This window comes from Sorex fumeus, unplaced genomic scaffold (genome assembly GCF_029834395.1).
Source record: "Sorex fumeus unplaced genomic scaffold, SorFum_2.1 ptg000026l, whole genome shotgun sequence".
Classification (NCBI taxonomy): domain Eukaryota; kingdom Metazoa; phylum Chordata; class Mammalia; order Eulipotyphla; family Soricidae; genus Sorex; species Sorex fumeus.
In genome coordinates this window covers 18,932,648-18,951,446 of record NW_026606083.1, presented here as the reverse complement: position 1 = coordinate 18,951,446, position 18,799 = coordinate 18,932,648, and the positions used below count along the sequence as shown (strand labels likewise).

At 48.2% G+C, this 18,799-nt stretch overlaps 1 protein-coding gene across 1 annotated transcript; it reads right to left on the bottom strand.

The window, feature by feature from the left end:
- Positions 1-1,130: 1,130 nt before the first annotated feature.
- On the bottom strand, positions 1,131-17,237 carry MSRB2 (methionine sulfoxide reductase B2). Its single transcript, XM_056114676.1, has 5 exons — positions 17,081-17,237; positions 13,426-13,526; positions 8,574-8,650; positions 3,084-3,231; positions 1,131-1,529 (listed from the first exon to the last, which is right to left on the bottom strand). Exons 1-5 carry the CDS (start codon positions 17,196-17,198, stop codon positions 1,425-1,427), a joined length of 549 nt encoding a protein of 182 aa, XP_055970651.1. The 5' UTR covers positions 17,199-17,237; the 3' UTR covers positions 1,131-1,424.
- Between the last annotated feature and the right edge of the window lie 1,562 nt (positions 17,238-18,799).

Here is an 18,799-nt window from a genome sequence, read left to right as displayed (position 1 = left end):
TGCATTGCCATGTGTGACCCAAAAAGGGAAAAAAAAAGTTCTTTAGAAACAAGGAAAATAACCCCACTAGGACAGAGGCATCTCAGGAAATGCTTAAGAGCTATAGAAAAAGGCAACCGAGTAGGCAGACATGAATATCGATATACGCAGTAGTAATGATTAGTAGGGTTTCAAATGTGTGTAATATTAAATAGCTGGCAAGAGTAGCGCAAAGTGCAGGAAGGTTTTATTGAATTTAAATTGCCTAAGGTTAGGACTCATAGAGAAGTAGAAAAGTAATTGTACATGACTACAGTTAAAAGATGCATGTTTTTATTTCCAGGGTAACTACCAAAAGAATTGGAGAAAAAGTGGAATAATAGTTTCTATTATTGTAATAATAATAAAGTTTCTACCTGTAAAATCTCAAAGAAAACGTTTTAAACACCTCCAATAGTAAATTGTTCCAGACTCAATTTGTAAAAAAAAAAAACAAACTCAAATTGTCGTTAGTATTGGTACAACCAAATGCCTGCTATCATGTGATCTAATTATATTTTAAATTCCAAGTCTTTTTTTTTAAATAAAAGGACACAGTCATAGTTTTAGGGAAAAGGGGAAACATATTTTGATATTTTATTTGAACAGTTTTAAGGTTTACATTTTATAAGCACATTCATTTATCACTGGAAGCTAACAGCGGCCCATTAGAGCTGGTTTGCAGGTACAAAGGTGAGAGAGCTAGAATGTTCGGGACATTCTGAACCTTAAGAAAAGAACCAAAAAAAAAAAAAAAAAAAAAAAAAAAAAAGAACCACTGATCTCTCTTGGTGCCTCTCACAAAACATCTGCCGCCCCACCTCGCTGTTGGGAGTCCCCTTTCAAGCTGGGTAAATAACCCCGGCTTCTCTTCCTCTGTTCACGGACCCCTCACTCACCTGCCAAGAAGAACCACCCTGTGGGAAGTCCTGGGCAGTTTCACACCTTCTGGAGCTCCAGATTCTTCACTCACTCACTCACTCACTCACTCACTCACTCACTCACTCACTCTCACTCCATGTGGCCCTGGGGCCTGAGCCTCTGGCAAGAGAAGCCAGCCCCTCACCTGGCCCCGCAGGAGAGATTTGTATGGAGCCCCTTCCCCCCCCCCGCCCCCACCTCCTATGAATCCACTAATGTGCTCTGACATCCCACGCCCTCTGCTTCCCAGAAATGCCTACAGAAGTCAATTCTGATGTTAAGAGCAGCTTCATCCTGTGAAATTTCTGTCAAAGGAAGCTAGAGGCAGGACTGAGTTGATTTGGGGTAAATAAATTCAGGAACTGGGTGCTGGCGGCAAACTCAGCCTTCTTGAATAGTGAACTATCATTGACGTGGAAATTATGAACAAGTCACTGACGTGGAAATTAAGGCGGAAGGCAGGGCCAGGGAAGAAGCTCAAGGCATCAGCGCTGGGCTGGTTTGAAGCGCAGTGCCACGCTGTTGATACAGAATCGCTGACCAGTAGGCCCGGGTCCATCAGGGAACACGTGGCCCAGGTGGGCTTCACACTGCAAAGGAGAGAAGTTGTTACGCCCCAGCTGAGACAGGCTCGCAGGCAAAACCAAGTCAATGAACCCCGCACGCCCCCACCCCACTCCAGGGTTTGTATCTGTGCAGAGGGACATGTCCACTGCATATGAATTTAATTAAGAGGAGCAGGCTGCAGCCAGGGAGGTAGCTCAGTGGTGGTGGGTGGGGACTCGAGACCTGCCTGGCAGAACCCAGTTTCCGGTCCATCCAAGTACCACATGGTCCCCCAGGCAGTGCTGGGTGTAGCTGAGGAAGCCCTCGTGCTGAAGGCATGACCAGGTGTGGCTCTTATGGGCTCTGCCCCACTGGGCCAGGACACCCTATCTCCAGGTCCCGACGCTGACCATGTTAGCCCAGTTGGCTAAGCAGGGACTCACGCCCTACCCCATTGAGCTGAGCAGTGCTTGGAGTCCTCCCCCTATCCCCCCCCAAAAAAAATAAAATGTCAGGGAGATAATTCAAAGGGGACAGCATGTATTTTGTGTGTGGAAGCCCTGAGTTCAATCACCAGCATGATCCTATGAGTACCACTGGGAGTGATCTCCCCCAGACAAAAGCAAAAACAAAACAAGAGCACGAATGAAGGGCATTTACAGGCGAAAAGAGTCTCCTTTATGGATGAAGCTGTGAACAACTTACTGGATTTGTCCCTTGATTTGCTCAATTCTAGCGGTATAATTATTTTATACCTACCTAATGGAGCTATTGAGATAATTAAATGGAAAAATGCGTATAAGGTTTCAACACAGTTCCTGCATAAATATTGGATAATGTGGGATCTGGAGCAATAGGAGCAATAGTCCCTTGGGTAGGGCACTTCCCTTGTATGCAGCAGACCTGTGTTCAATCCCTGATACCCCATATGGTCCCCCAAGTCTGCCAGGAGAGCAGAGCCAGGAGTCAGCCCTGAGTACCTCTTTGTGTGGTTCCAAAACAAAACCAAAACCACCACAACAAACCCAAACCACTAGAAAATGCTGTAGCGTGTGTGTGTGTGTGTGTGTGTGTGTGTGTGTGTGTGTGTGTGTGTGTTTTCCCCAGAGCCACCCCTGGGTCTACTCCATGGGATGCTCAGTCTGGGGGCAAAGGCCTGACAGCCAGTGCTTGAGCTGGAACCTCACAGTCACTGACTGGCTGGACTCAGGCCTTGCCCAGGCCCTCTATACACGCTACCTCAGCCTGTGTCTTACTGAGGACATAATATGCTGCTTCTTTACTGGCCTCCGCGTTGGACCAAACTAGAATGGTTGCATGTCTAAGGCAATGCAGATGGCTCTGCCGCCTGGCCAGGCCAGTCCATAGCCATGTAGGGCCGCCTTGGCAGCTGGCGCTGAGGGGCAGAGACCAGGCGGCCAGGCTTACCTGTCTGTCCCTCTGGCATTCCTTGTCCCACGGAAAGGCCCTTTTCTGCTCTTCTGTGCCCACCAAGACATGTTCTCCTGGGTGGGGGTGTCCTATCAGCTCTGCCAAGGGCACGAGAGCTCTTTAGGGGGACAGTACCAGGAAAGCAAAGCTGATGCAACAACACCCACCTGCTTGCAGACCACCTCGGTGCGAGCCAGGCCCAAGGAGGTGTCTAGCCGCCGCAGGACCCCCGCGTTAGTCTCATCAGAGCCAGCAGCGCCGTGTGCCTCGGAGAAGGAGGGCCAGCCCGAGCCTGAGCAGAACTTCTTCTCCGAGCTGGGGAGACAGTCACCGAGCACTTGAGAGCCTCTGTCCTGCCCCCGGTCACTGCCCCAGCCACCGCGGGCTCACACAGAGGAGGAACTTCCACTCACTCCCTGGGTGGCTGGAAGCACATCACTGGGAGCTTTGTGATTTGCAGGGAAAAAACCCTTGCAGAAACCTTGTGCTTGAAATGTGAATAAAAGGAGGCCTAGGGAATGGAAAGTAAGAGCTGCCTCCGGAGGGGCTCTGGACTTCACATGGCACAGGTGCCAGATGGCTTTGAAAACGGGCACTTCCAGTGGCCTCATGAGGAGCCCGTCTGCCTGCTTGCAGGAGACAGCAGCAGCCTCGCCCTAGTCTCCGGGGAACTGCCAGCTACGTCTGGGCCTCACCCAGCCCTGAGCACTACCATGGGTGGCCCCTGAGCACACTGCTAAGAGTAACCTCTGATCACACCCGGGTGTGGCTAAAGCACCCCTCCCACCAGAAGAAAAAAAAAAGAATGACATACCATTTTACACACAATTCAATATTGAAAAATATTTCAGAATGTGTAAGAATGAGCTATATACTTGAGATATATAAACATAAATAGGGCCAGCCAGGGAGACAACTCAAAGAGCTAGTGTGTGTGCTGGGAAGACCCCCTGAACACCATGTGGGCCCCAAAACAAGCCAACAAAATTCAGTCTAGGTCTCAGGGTGAGACTGAGCAGGTACACTACATCTGTCCAATGTGTGAGGCCCTGGGTTCAATGCCCACCACAACACACACTCACATACACATTTCATTGTAGTCTCTCTGGTCCAGGGAAAAACAGCTTACACATCTTGATCAAGTATTACCACCTTTAACATGTAAGAACTATGAACAGTAACCATTCCACTTTGATCACTTTCATGGAGCATTATGAATGCAATGTTTCTTTTGGCTTCTGGGTCACACCCAGTGGTGCTCAGGCCTTACTGCTGGCTCAGTGCTCAGGCCTTACAACCTTCTGTGACTCAGAGGACAAAATCTGATGATAATCAAAGAGGCACATCATTTGATGGTTTAAGACTGGGAGCCTAAATATTAAGGCCGATCAGAAGTCCCATTACACATATGTAAATGATGATCAGACTATAATGTCTTCCCTTTAAAAACTCCAAACCCAGGTCCTTCCTTTCATATGCTCTAGAGGTGTTCCTTTGGTTAAGTATGGTCTGTGGGTTTCCTTTGTTTCTTTTCTACATTTCTGGAAATTCCACAGCCCCCAAACTGCCAGCAGCTAGTAGATACTGATGTTCGGCAATCCCGGCTTCCTGGAAGAACATGCATTTATGCCAAGCAAGGGGAGGGAATGCACACAGCATTTTTAATAATACTGTAAGCATGCAGACTGTCTGTCAGGATGCGATGTAAGAAGTGAATTAAGAACAGACTCCTGGCTTCCTTCCGAGAAAGTTTATCAAGAAATATGTGCCACAACCACCCCTGCTCCCCACCCCAGTATCACATGAACATGTCCGGGATTAGTGTATGTGAGGCAGGAGTTGTATAATGGATGAGGAAGGTGAGTGGTTGGGGGGAACTAGCACAGCATCATGTGACCCCCCACGGTTAAGGCTGTGAGAACATGCAGTTCCCAGGGACGTGAGTCGTTTCCCCATTCTCCAGGTCTCTGATTTGGATGCTGCACTTGAGAAGGCTGGGCTGCTGGGGAGAAAGGTCTTAGCTCCACTTGGTTATCCTTTTTTTTTTTTTTTTTGCTTTTTGGGTCACACCGGCGATGCTCAGGGGTTACTTCTGGCTCTCTGCACTCAGGAATTACTCCTGGCGTTGCTCGGGGGACCACATAGGATGCTGGGAATCAAACCTGGCTTGGCCACGTGCAAGGCAAACGCCCTACCTACTGCGCTATCACTCCAGCCCCTCCACTCAGTTTTCTAAGTGTTGCCTTTTAGTTGACCGACTTTACATTTCCTTTTGACTCTCTACAAATATTTGAAGGGATTTTAATGTTTTCCCCTCCCTGGACTCTCTCTGCTGAGACTGCCAAAGACAAAGGGAGAATGAGAAGCCAACAAGTCAGTATTCCTGAGATGGTGCTCCTACACAGGGAGCACACTTAGGAAGAGAGGACGGACTCCCACTGGTTAGAATCTAGCAGCAAGAGTTCCTCACTATTAAAGAATGTGGGCATGGATGGGATGGAGAAGGGTACGCTAAGTGAATGATGCTTGGAGGACTCGCTTGGGATGGGAGATGCGTGCTGAAAGTAAACTATAAGCCAAACATGATGGCCACTTACTACCTGCATTGCAATCCAATAACACCCAAAAGGAGAGAGAGAGTCAAAGGGACCCTGCCTGCCACAGAGGCAGGGGGCATGGGAAGAGGATGGGGGGTGGCGGAAGGGTTACTGGGAACATTGGTGGAGGAGAATGGGCGCTGGTGGAGGGATGGGTACTTGATCATTGTATGACTGAAAGGTAATCATGGAATTTTGTAACTGTATCTCACGATGATTCATTAAAAAATTAAAATAAATAACCTAAAACAAACACAAACAAACAAAAAAATAAAGAACGTGGGCAGACACAGAAGGATGGAGCTCTGGGGAATAACAGTGCTGACCCAAGCTGCATCCTTGGCATGCGTCAGGCAACACTGGCATGTTCACAAGGGTGAACTCATCACCCACTCAGTCCTCCCAACAATATGGACTCAGAAACATGACCAGGCCTTTGCTCACTTTTCAGGTAAGGTGAGAAGGAGACTGAGACACAGAGAGGTTAAAAAACACTTGCCCATCCTCACATGCAATGGAATCAGGATGCTGCGTGGGCAGCTTTAACCACTTGTGGACACTGCCTCTCCTACAGACAAATGCATCCCTAAGCTATATACATTCAGGCACAGGAGGTGTTCTCGTGGATACACTCTCATTTCTCTGTCTCAGTAGCAGATGCACTGAGAAAAATGTGATAGAGGGGCCAGGGATATGGCTCTGTGGTAAAGAGCAGGCCTTGCGCGTGGGGGACCTGGGCTCCATCCCTGACACTGCAAAACAAAACCTAAACAAAACAAACAAAAATCCAAAATGAGAAAGACAGAAAAGCAAGGAAGAGAAAATGGAATAGAAATAAGCCAAGAATTAAAAAGAAAAGAACAAGAAAGGAACGGAAAGGAAAGAAAAGAAGATAGAAGAAAAGGGAAGGGAAGACACTGGGGACAGAGAGAGAGGGAGAGAGAAAGAGGGAGAGAGAGAGAGGTAGAGAGAGAGAGAGGGAGAGAGGAGAGAGAAAGGGAGAGGGAGAAGGAGAGGGAGAGGGAGAGAGAGAGGGAGAGAGAGAGAAAGAGAGAGAGAGAGAGAGAGAGAGAGAGAGAGAGAGAGAGAGAGAGAGAGAGAGAGAGCGCTCCAAGGGCTGACGCAGTTGCTTTGCAGGTAAGAGGCCCAGGTTCAATTCCCCGTACCACCAGTCCCTCAAACACTACTGGGAGTGACCCTCAGGCACCAAGCCTTGAGTATCCCCCAAGCATAACTTTTCAACTAAGACTAAATGAGAGAAAGGAAATAAAATAATCAGTGGGATAACAGTTCAGTACACTGGCGACAGGGAAATGGACTTCCGGAGAACTGACCGGCTTTCCTATTAGTACTGGCTGGTCCATCCCTCATCTTCCTTACTTGGGCCCAGCACTGCACTAACAGAATGGCCACCAGCCACAAGTGGCCGTTTAGATTTAATAAAGGTAAAGGTAAGGTAAAGGCCCTCCCGTTGATCGTCGATTTGCTCGGGTGGGCCCAGTAACGTCTCCATTGGAGACTTTGTTGTTACTGTGTCTGGCATATCGAATACTCTCGGTAGCTTGCCGGGCTCTCCGAGAGGGGCGGAGGAATCGAACTCGGGTTGGCCATGTTGGCCGCTTGTAAGGCAAACGCCCTACCCGCTGTGCTATCGCTCCTTAATACTATTTAAAAATCAACCTTCTAGTTATATTTCTAGTGTCCAAAAGTCTTGTGCAATCAGTGACTGCCACACCTCTGAGCACTGCGAGAAGTTCTGATGGAAAAGGTCTTCGCTCCTCTCCCCTGTGTGTACCCACACTCACAATCCTGACTGAACCACACAGTGGGGAGATGGGGGGCACTGGGGAAGAAGAAAGGGCAACACTGTTTTCATTAGTATAAACAACACCATCAATAAAGCCCGAGGTGAGGAATGAACTATGTGCTGGAGGGTCTTTCTCAGGATGCTTCTCATCCTTTGTCTTTCGAGTTGAAGAGAGGAACATCCACAGCTGGAGAGAGGAACCTCTGCCTTGGACCACACTCAGGCCGGTCCTCGCGAGCCCCTTCTCTTTAGCAGAGCCATAGGCCAAGCAGTAACTAGTGCTCAGGAATCTGCATCTCACATGTCACTGAAGCAGTTTGGAACCATTTCTCCCACTTTTTCCCAGGCCTGGCCAGGCTGCCTGCCACTTCAGTTTTACCCTGTAAGCCTGGGCAAAGCCCTTCCCGGACTAAGAGGGAAAAAAATCAATAGTAATCATTCCTCACCTCTGCAGGCGGAATCTGGTTTTCCAAATCCAGCCCACGTTAGCAGCCAACAGCCCAGGGAAGCCCAGTTTGCTCTAAGCACTCCCCTCAAGGAAGAGTTACAGAGCTGGATTGATTTATATTGTATTCTAAACCAATTTAGGGTTGATGCAAAAGAGAGGCAAACATCTTTGAAGTTCTGAAAAACAGGACTTTCTTTCTTTTCCATCACATCTACTTATTATTTTTTTCAGACTGTTTCCTACATGTCTAAACAAAAAGCCTTTGTTGAAAGATTTCAGATCCTGATTGACTTAAAAGAGGCTTTGAAATCAAGGGACAATTAAATTTACTTTTAGCTACATAGATGAGGGCATGGTATTCAGTACTGTCAAGCATTGTGGGGAATCTATCCTCATAAAATTCTACATTTCCTAAATTAAGTTATAAGCCCATTTTCTCTGGGAGAGAGATGGTTTTAATCACATGGCCAAGCAAATACTATTACGGTTTAAATTTCTTTAAATACTTTCCCAGGGGAAAAAAATTCTAAGAGCTTTATCTTAAGGTATCCACACGTTTTATTTGTTTGCTATTTCTCAACGATATAGAAAGGAAGAATATAAACTAGGAAATCGTGTTCACTGCTCTAAATTCCAGAAATAAGACAGCCAAATCTTTCTTGGAATAAGTAGGCATCCTTCTAGCAATGATGCTGAACAGGAAAGCAACTGAAACCCACATGGGCCTGTATTTATCCTAACTCCAAGGAGCCAAAGCATATGAATGTGGAGGTTTGTTCTCTTTGGTATCACTCACTTATCTCACCTGAAGAGTGGGCTATCACAGCACACACAGTGATACATTCCTGGTTCCTTGTTATCCAGGTAGCTCCCACTGAAAGGCTGAAAGGGAATCAGACACATCAAGTTTAGGTTCCTTGTAATGTTAGGAGGACAGGATGTGGCAGACTTAAATCCTGATTACCTCCTCCAATACAGAAATCTTTGTACTAGCTAAAGTACAAGTCTCATCAGAGAGGAAATGATGATGTATCCAGTGTAACAGACTTCAGGCTTGTTCCCAACCCAGCCCGTATTCAGTCAGGTAATCAAAGTATGACACTAATACTACTTTGTCTTCACATAAAGGGCCAAAAAGAAAAATAAATCCCAGAGAAATCCAGAAAAGGGTCCGCTGACTTGTTGATGATTTTGGTCTACATTTCAAAAGAGTTAACGTAGCAAAAATCTAATTCGCTGTCAAAAACCATCTGAAATCTCCAAAAGCAAGACAACATAAGTATGTGTAAAGCAGAGAGCTCATTGAGACCCAGGTTATGGTGTTTAAGACACTGCACAGCAATACATGGTAAACTGTGAGTTTGGTTTGTCCTGGTGCCAGGGTAGTACTGAGATGAAATGACTGTTATTTACTGTGATAGCTTTCAAACCATCTCCCCAGAGAAACACAACGAGATGCAAGGCAATGAGCAAGATGAGTCAGTGTCTTTTTTAAGTGTTATCTTGAAAATTCAATCTCCCTGTTAAAAAGCAAAAGGCTGGTTCAGCCCAGTTCCTTCTGTTCTTTTATTGCATCTGCAGTCAAAGAAGATGGGAGGGGAGAAGTTCTTGCAGAAGCTAAGTAGGAAGGCCCCTGGTGAGAGCATGGTGGCAGGCATGACCCGCCTGATGGGATGGAAGAGAAGCTCACCAGGGCACTGAGCTGACTTGGGGAATCAGCTGTGCTCTGTACCCTCGCGGTTCCCTACTGAACAAACCCCCAGCTCTGACATGTGAACCCAGGGAGTTTCGGTGTCAACTGCACAGAGGGAGTGACAGTAAGTTTTAAAACCTTCCATGAGAAGGACTCCTTAACTGACACAATGTATGAGATGGGGGTTCTCTGCTGCTTCCCTGCCTGGTTTCCCCGTCTCCCCATCCCTCTCACCAGTTAATACCAGTCAGTACTTAGCTAGTCAGTACCAGTTAGTACCCAGCTAGTACCAGTCTTATTCGGGACCAAACTCTGTTGGTCTTTCAAGAGTTCCTTCCAGGATTTACCTGAAGACCTAGCCTTTCTCGAGAACTCCTAGCTAGGCTGAGTGCTCAGGCTATAGAGTGGAAAAGCAATCCACAGGATGGGAAGCATGTGCTGGTGTGTGGGGCAGAACAACGGGAGCCAACAGAGGGTTCCGCCCACCCAGGGGTAAGAGTCGAGACTGGGGGAGTCGCCGTGCCTTTCTGTACCAAGTAACATCTAAAACGGGGGCTTTGAGAGAACTCCTGTCTTATTTTTATTTGTTTCTGGGCCATACCCAGTGATGTTCAGTGCATTCAGGCATCTCTCCTGGCCCTGCTCAGGGGCCCCTATGGCACCTTGCCTACTGTACGATTCTCCAGCCTCCAAGATCACTTGTTTTAAATACACAGCCTGATTGATGTGTAGTATAGGAAAGCGCTGTCACAAAGGTGCATTTTGTATGATGAGTAGGAGTTAATCAGATGAAGAAATCGGAGATTTCAGGTAGAACAGATTAAGGTGGAGATTGAGGGAAGGGGATGCTGAGAAGGCAGGGGGCAGGTGACGGGGCATTTTATATCCTATGAACAGGAAAGCTGCTGGCTGGGGTACACCAGGCTCGTGTGGTCACTCGGTATCCACGCAAAGAATGGAATAGAGCCAGGTAAGACACAAGGCAAGAAACAGTCACACAGGTATGTGGCAGAGCCATAACTAAGAGGCCATCCTAAGAATGATTTAGGAGAGGGAAGCAAAATGACTGACTGTGATTAGAGATGGAAAGAGGTGTGAAATAACTCCTGGGCTTTCAAGGGCTGCCTGGACTGAATGTTTATCCTTCCTCCTAGTTATGTTTAGGTCCTAACCCCTAATATGATAGTAATAGGAGGTGGGGGGTTTGTGGGGGGATACTTAGGTTATTTAGGTGAGCCTTCATGAGTGAGCCATGGCCCTCAAAAGAAAACATAAAAGAGAATTCTCTCTCTCTACCATGTGAGAATAGAGCACAAAGCCAGACATCGGCAAATGAGGAAAAGCGTTCTCATGAGGGTCCCGATTTGCTGGTACCTGGATTGTGAACCTCCCTGCTGCAAGGACTCTGAAGGAAATGTTTGTCATTTAAGTTCCCCAGTCTATGAGAGAAAGCAACAGTCGCCCCAGCTAAGTCAGCTGTCCGCATCAAGAGCTGGCCAGTGAATTTTCAGCAAGTCAACACAGCATCCCTGCAGGAAACATGCTATACACAGCAGGCTGAGCTGCAGATGCTTCCTTAGGGAACTATCTGCAAGGAAAGGGCAGGAGCTGGCAAATGGACACAGATGGGAATGACCCCAGGGTCAGTGACTCTAAGAAGGCATGTCCCCCGCCGGCCAGGGGACAGAGCGGAGTTAGCCTGCAGGGTGGAGGCCAAGCTGCGCTAGAGGAGTAGAGTCTAGAGAAGACCCTGCATCTCACATCTCTCCACTGCTGGTGCCCTTGGTCTGATCTCCCAGTATCGAGACTCAACACTCAGCAAGACAAGGCTGCCTCGAGCTGCCTCTGGCGACCATGCTCTGGGCCTCTTCCTCTTGCTGTCCGCCCTCCTGGAGTGAAGCATGATGAAAACAGATGTAGAGGGCAGGGCAATGATGACTGCAGAAAGTCTCCCTCCCACTAAGAAGCAGATCTTTGGTGACTGCTCACCCAGGCTGGAAACTCAAAATACCAGCGCATCACTGTTGCCCAGTGAAAAACAGGTGCAACTGAACTCTAATTATATGCCACTAGATGGAAATTTAGTGATGGTTTGATGCTGGATGTCTGACCCCTTTTCATCTTGCAAAGCTGAACTAATGCTCCCATTTATGCAATATTCTCCGAAGTTAAATGTGAGCACGAATCCACTGAAAGAGATTTTGAACATGAGTTATAATAATAAATGATGCTCATTTTGTAAAATGGCCAAATGCACCAAGGACTGTGCAACCATCTGTTTGAGAATCCCGTTGGTTTATTCCCCTAAACATCTGGCAGCTCATTTGGGGAATCGGAATACATACCAATCCCTGCTGAATTGTTCCCAAGCATCGGGCTGGCCCAGGCGATCCTGGAAACACTTGCTGCTGTGAGCAGACTACTCCGTGATCTGCTTTCGACAAGGGCAGCCCCTGGGGTCTCTTTCCCAGTAAGGCTGCATTAAACACACACACTGGAACACCCCACACTGTCCCACCTCTCCCTCTGCAGCTCCCCCATCCACCAGGAAGGTTTTCAAGGGTTAGTATTTCATGCAAGCCAATGGGGATCTGCTAGCTGACTAATTATTTGAGCATCAGAGAAACTGGAGGTGATACCAGGTCAGGATGGCCATGAGCACGTGGACACATGGAGAGTATTCTGCTGGGACTGCCAAGGACACAGATACTCCATAGCCCAGTGAAATCACGGCGCTGTGCGCCCCTCTGAGTTCTGCTCAACAAGTATAAACATCTCAACATCAAGTCCAACTGCTCCACGCCACTGACTGAACTTGGGTCTAAAGCAGCCCCAAGTAAGAGCCAGTGCCACCTTGTTAAGGAAGGGGAACTGTCAGGGGTGGGGGTGAATGTGAGAGGATGGTGTTTTCATGGGAACACTTGGGACCTGTTCTCTTAGGAAATGACAAAGCCGAGGTGCTTTGATGCAGTGTAAAGAATGTTTCCACCATTCACCTGAGACCATCCCAGATTCACAAAACTCTCCTTTTTGAAAGCCTAAGCGCCCTACTGAGTGCCAGAAATGTGCCAATGAAGGCGGGTCTGTGAAGGAAAAATACTGGGCAAGACGAAACCAACCTGGGTCTGAGACAGGGCGACTTTGCTGAGGAAAGAGGTTTGAGCTGAGAGCTGAAAGGGAGGTTTGACTAAATTATGAGGTTGGGGAGGGTGCAAGAAGAGACAGACTGAGCATGCGAGGGCCCCAAGGGAGAAGGAAGCCCAGAGCATTCGAGGGCCGGAGAGAGGGTCCAGCAGCCAAAGTGCAGAGACTAAGATGGAAAATGGGTGGGTGGAGGGATGGGACAGGAGGTCAGGGCGGGGGGACAGGAAGGTCTCATTAACTACTGAGTGGCAGGGTCGGGATTGGGCCATATCTGGCTGTCAGCAGGGCTTACTCCTGGAGTGCCGAGAGAACCACATGCAGTGCAGGGGACAGAACCAGGGTCCACCACATCAACCACAGCAAGGCAAGAGCCCCCTCCATTGTACCAGCTCTCCGGTCTCTTCCAAGTAATTTTGAGACCCTACCCTTGACTTCTAATCTGTGGGAAGCTACTGGAGACCTGGGTGTGGAGTTGGATATAGTGAAATTCTGTTGGCAGTACAGCAGAGAAGGGCAAAGTGAGGGGCAAGGCCTGGGAGAGGAACAGTGGGGAACACTGCAGTGAGTTGGGCTGAGGTGGGGAGCTGAAGCGCGTGGAGGAGAGATCGGCAGAGAGAAGGGGAGACTGGAAGGTTCTTCAGGAGGCTAGACATGCAGTTGAGGGGATGGAGGGTGGAGAGCCCACTGCTGGACCGATGGGACAGTGGGCAGGCGGGGAGAACACACCTGCAAAGCAGATGCTGACAGTTACATGGTCAGATCAGGGCAACCTCCCACCCCAACACATCTCACCAGAACACCAGCAACCATAGTAGCTCACCGGTTCAGTCCCTTTTTCTCTCGTGACATAAAACTGCTCTGGAGTCAGCTTCTTCCGCCATTCACTCTCAGACAGTGCTCGCTCGGGCTTGGTGAGGGACCCTGGATTGGCAAGGGATTTTGTTAGTACAAAAAAAATGTTATTAGTCCTTCCTTTGCCTTGTTACCTGTAGTGCATTAAACCTTAAAGAAGCTGACAGAATCTTCCCTGCTTTCTCTGCCCACCTTCTTTATGGAGACCAGAAAGCTCTAGTACAAAAATGCTTTAATTGACTCATTAGTTTAATACCAAATGAGTAATAAGAAGAGAGCCTCGCTGTCCCTTTGGGGTATGGGAGCTAAAGAGGGAACTGAAATATGAATGTGGAATAGATTCTCCTCAGGTACCTAAGGGGAGAAATTGATCCTCTCTTCCATTTCGACTTTCAAAGGAATATTTCCTGTCAGGATACAGCTGGGAGTAGTTGAGTGATTGGAGAGAAAAGAACGTGGAGCTAGTGGGTTATTAAACTCCTCTCCCTTGCTGCTTTATAAAGAATTCTCTGATTACATTTGTCAAGGGAGGTCTTTATTAAAAATTCTTCCTCCGTAGAAAAGAAGCAGCTCCTGTAGCTGATGCCCCTGAAGGGGAAACTGAGACAGACTACAATCCATTCTGCCTGGTTTGGGGCTCCATTTTGTTTTCCCCATTTTCCCTCTTCCTTTGCACTTTTATTCCAATGAACAAAAGCTAAGTCACTAGGTAACTAGTCAGCCAAAGGGGGTAGACAGGACGTCCAAAGTACTTAATAAATGTTTTAATCATCCAACACTGAGAATACAAAAATACCTTATAATCTACTTGATTCTTCAGCTTATCAATAAGAACTGCAAAGAGCTAGTCCTCTGACCATGGCATTGAAGATGAACTTCAAAACACTTGTGATGTCACTACTCCTCTATCAAATACGCCAGAAATTATTTGAATTCAGTTTTGGTTACCAAAAAAATCCTAAATAATCTTTCCAGAAAAGACTAATATCTTCATCACACGTTCATAGTGATGCACAGTGTTTTCTATATTCTTTTGTGTGAATTGCTTGTAGGTGTTTACATTTTATTCAGGATTTTTTCCCCATTAAATATAGTCAAGGCTGTCCTTTTCTTAGCTAGTTAAATGGCTTCTGCTGTTGCATTAACAGGCTCTACCTGACAAATCTGGATTCTTTAGGGTTCCTCTGTGTGTGTTTTGTGATTTGCACAAGATGCTTTTCCTGCTGGCCATGGTTCCAAGGGGTGGGACCCCATTTTCTCATTTTCATGGAAACCCACTTTTGGTCATACCCATTGGCTACCTCCTTTCAGTTTTGCTTCCTTTGTGGCTATAAGATATATATATATATATATATATATATATATATATATATACACACACATGCAAGCCAGCCCAATTTCCAGAGAACTTGTTGAAACAAAGGGAAACTATTAGAAAATTAACAAATAATTCACAGCCCATTTTCATCTGCAAACCTCCGTTTGTTTCTCTTTCCCACGCCAGTGGGAAAGATTTTTAACATTCTCCAAAAGGTTTCCAACCAGAGTAGATCTAGAAAGAATCCTTTCCTGAAACAATGGGTTGCTTTCTCCAGGATGCTTATTTTCCTCTCCCAATTAGCTCTTTTGTCAGTGCGGGTGACAAAAAACCACAGGGGCCTTGCTTCTGACCAACCTGAAATGTCAGTGTCTCCATCACTTTCAACATTTCCTTTCTCACTCAGCTTTTCCCAAGTACAAAACATAAATGGGCCACCCTTTTGTCCTTACATTTATTTTTGTAATCATAACTAAAATGTGTTGTGTACTTACAAAGTACCAATCAAATGATACAGCATTTTTCATTAATTTTGCATATTTATTATCCTTTGCATCCTTAGTTTAAACAATAAGTTTAAGTTGTTGACACTTAAGCATTTAAATTTTTATTTATTTTTGCTTTTAGGGTCACACTCGGTGATGCTTAGGAATTACTCCTTGCGGTGCTTGGGGGAGACTATATGGGATGCCGGTGATCGAAGCCGGGTGAGCCCCGTGCAAGGCAAAAACCCGCCCCGCTGTGCTATCAACTCCAGCCCAACCTTAAACTTTTTAAGCAACTTGTTATCAAGTTCAAGATACATCCGGGTTCAAATACGCAGAGCCAGTAAGAGGGGCTTGTGGACAGAGAGCTTCAATGCAAAATAATTATTTTCAGTTGGGTTACTAGTTTATTGGGCTGGGCTCAGCAGTAGGGCGTTTGCCTTGCATGCGGCCCACCAGACCGACCCTCCGCCCCTCTCGGAGAGCCTGGCCAGCTACCCGCAAGGCAAAGCCTGGCAAGCTCCCCCGTGATGCATTCAATATGCCAGACACAGTAACAAGAAGTCTCACAATGGAGACGTTACTGGGTCCGCTTGAGCAAATCGATGAACAACCGGAGGAGGACAGTGCTAAAGTGCACTAGTCTATTGAACTGACATGGTTTACCCAAGCATTTCTCTTTTCCTTAGGTTTGGAATTCATACCCTGCAGTGCTAGAAGGTACTCCCGGCTCTGTGCTCACGGGTTGCTTGCAGAGGTGCTTGGGGGAATCCTATGGCACCAGGAATTAACCCCAGCCTCCTGCAGGCAAGCTGCTCTCTCCTGCCCTACTCCAGCATGTTTTAACCCATGCAGAATTGGGTGATAGCCAGTTTCTGCTCTTCACGGAGTAGAATCAAAAATGTCTCTGCAGATATAATTGTGTCCTTCCCCCACCTCCCACCCCCAGGTCGGGGTGTCTGATTTGCTACACAGTTCCTGTGTCTGGCCACCTTTTAAGGTGAAAACCTCAATCCCACGGGTGCAAAGGCGAAGGGCCAGGTTCCAGTGAGATCACTATGGGCAGGGAACGGGGGCTCCAGCCCATCAGGCGGTATCAGTGCGCTAAGCACAGCCCTCCCGGGTTCTGCAGGCCACAGGAAGTCTCGTGGTGGGTCAGACACCGGTCCACGAACCCAGTGGTTCTATTCAAGTGACGTCACAGTCTGAAAACTTCGGCAGGGAGAGTTCCAGGAGGCTGTGCGTGCGTTCCCGGGTAGCTCTCTTAAAAAAAATAAAAAAGCAGAATTGGGTTCAGGCCGGGAAGATGATCCCCGAAGGGCACTAGCCCACCCGGGACCACTGGAGACGGGGGTCTCGGTTCGGGGGTGGAGGTGGGCACGCTGCAGAAGGCGCTCGCCCAGCTATCTCCCTGGCGCGGGTCCCGGCCCCGGACGGTTCGTCCGACACCAGCCGACGGCGAGTCGCCAGGCGCAGGGGGCATCGGCGCCCACGTCTCCCGGGAAACCACACGGGGACCCGCGCCCGCCGCTCGGACGCGGAGACAGCATCGCGACTCGGGCGGGGGCAATCGCGGCCACGCCCGGGGACAGCGGGGCCCACCTTTCAGGGGAAGGAAAGAGCGGACACGGCGGCTGCTCCGTGGACAGCGAGTGGGCAGCCCTTGCAGTCCTCGCCCGCAATGAGTGGGGCAAGGGCGCCCTGAACACATCTCGGGGGCCGAGAAGCGCCGGCCACGGCCCAGCGCCCGGGCACCCCCGGCCCGCGGGAGAAGCCAGCGCCGAAGGCGAGGGCGGCGGCGGGAACGCCGGTCCTCCTACCTGCGTCTCTGGGCCTGGCTCTTGAGCTCAGGCTGCAGCCTGCAGCTCGGCCCCAAACAGATCGCCCGGGCGCAGCTCGCAAGGGCAAGGCCCAAAGGGCTCGGAGGACACGCGCCATGACGCCGCGTCGGGCCCCAACGGGTCTGCGCCGGGAGGCCCCGCCCCTCCCAGCCCCGCCCTAAGCCCCGCCCCAGGCTCCGCCCAGATCCCCGCTCAAGCTCCGCCCCACCCCTGTCCCCGCTCAGGCCCCGCCCCACCGCAGGCCTGCGAACTTGCTTGTCCTCTGATGAAGAGGACAAACAAGAGATTATCTTGCTTCTCCTGTGAGGCCCCCACCTTCCGCTCAGAATATGTATTTTGGCTTGCTCTTCAAGCCCGTGCCCTCCCTTGAACATGTATCGCACTTGCTTATGTATGTCCCTGCTTTTTTCCATTCTGGTTGAAGCCCCATGTTCTCTCTCTCTCTAGAATTACTCTGACATATACAGTTACAAAGTTGTTCATGATTGGATTCTAGTCATACTATGTTCCATCATCTATCCCTTCACAAGTGTACATTTCTCACCACCAATGTCCCTAGTTTCCGGGCTGTCATCTCCCACCCCCAGCCCAGTCCCAGCCTGTATCTGCCTCTATCGCAGGCACTTCTCTGTCTCTGTCTCTTCTTTTGGCATTATGGGTTGCAGTACAGATACTGGGATTTCAGCACATGGTTCTTATCCAGAGTTATCATTTCCAACTATCTGTCATGGTGATCCCTTCTCTATCCCAGCTGCCTTCTCCCTGAGCACTTGAGGCAAGTTTCCAACTGTAGACCAATCCTGCTGGCCCTTATTTCTACCGACCTTGGGTACCATTAGTCTCATACTATATTTTTTTAAATATCCCATGTATAAGTGCAAAAATTCTATGTCTGTCCCTCTGCTTCTGACTCATCTACTCAGTATGATACTCTCTACGTCTATTCATTTATAAGCAAATTTTATGACTTCATGTTTCCTAGCAGCTGCATAGTATTCCATTATGTAGATGTACCATAGTTTCTTTAACCAATCGCTTGTTTAACTAGCCAATCTGGGTTGTTTCCAGATTCTCCATGTTCTCTCTTGAGCATCCACTTCCCTTCTTTCTTCCCCTCAAAACTTCCTGCACTGTAGCACTGTAGCATAGTCCTCCTGTTTTTCATCGATTCGCTCAAGCAGGCATCAGTAATGTCTCATAACAAATTGTGAAACTTGTTGTTACTGTGTTCGGCATATTGAATACGTCATGGGGAGCTTGTCAGGCTTTGCCATGCCAGGCTTGGCCCTCTCCGAGAGGGCGGAGGAATCAAACCTGGGTCCGCCATGTCAGCCGCATGCAAGGCAAATGCCTTACCTGTTGTGCTATTGCTCCAGCCCCAGTCGATCGTATTCCTCATCTATGTTGTCGATGATGGCATCTTCCCAGTTGGTGGTCGTTCTGGAAGTTCTCTTCTTAAACTTTGCAGCCCTTTCTTCGCACTCTGTGAAGTAGAATTTTATACAAAGGAGACGGTGGTCCGATCCCGTTTGGAATTTTGGGACAACAGCGACATCAGTCAGGCAAAACCGTCGATTGAATATGATGTGGCCAATTTTGTTGTGGAACCGTCCACCGGGTTCCTAAGTATCAATAAAAACAATACTGCTTCACTGAAAGAATATATATTTTTATTTCTTTATTAAAAAATTTAAATTG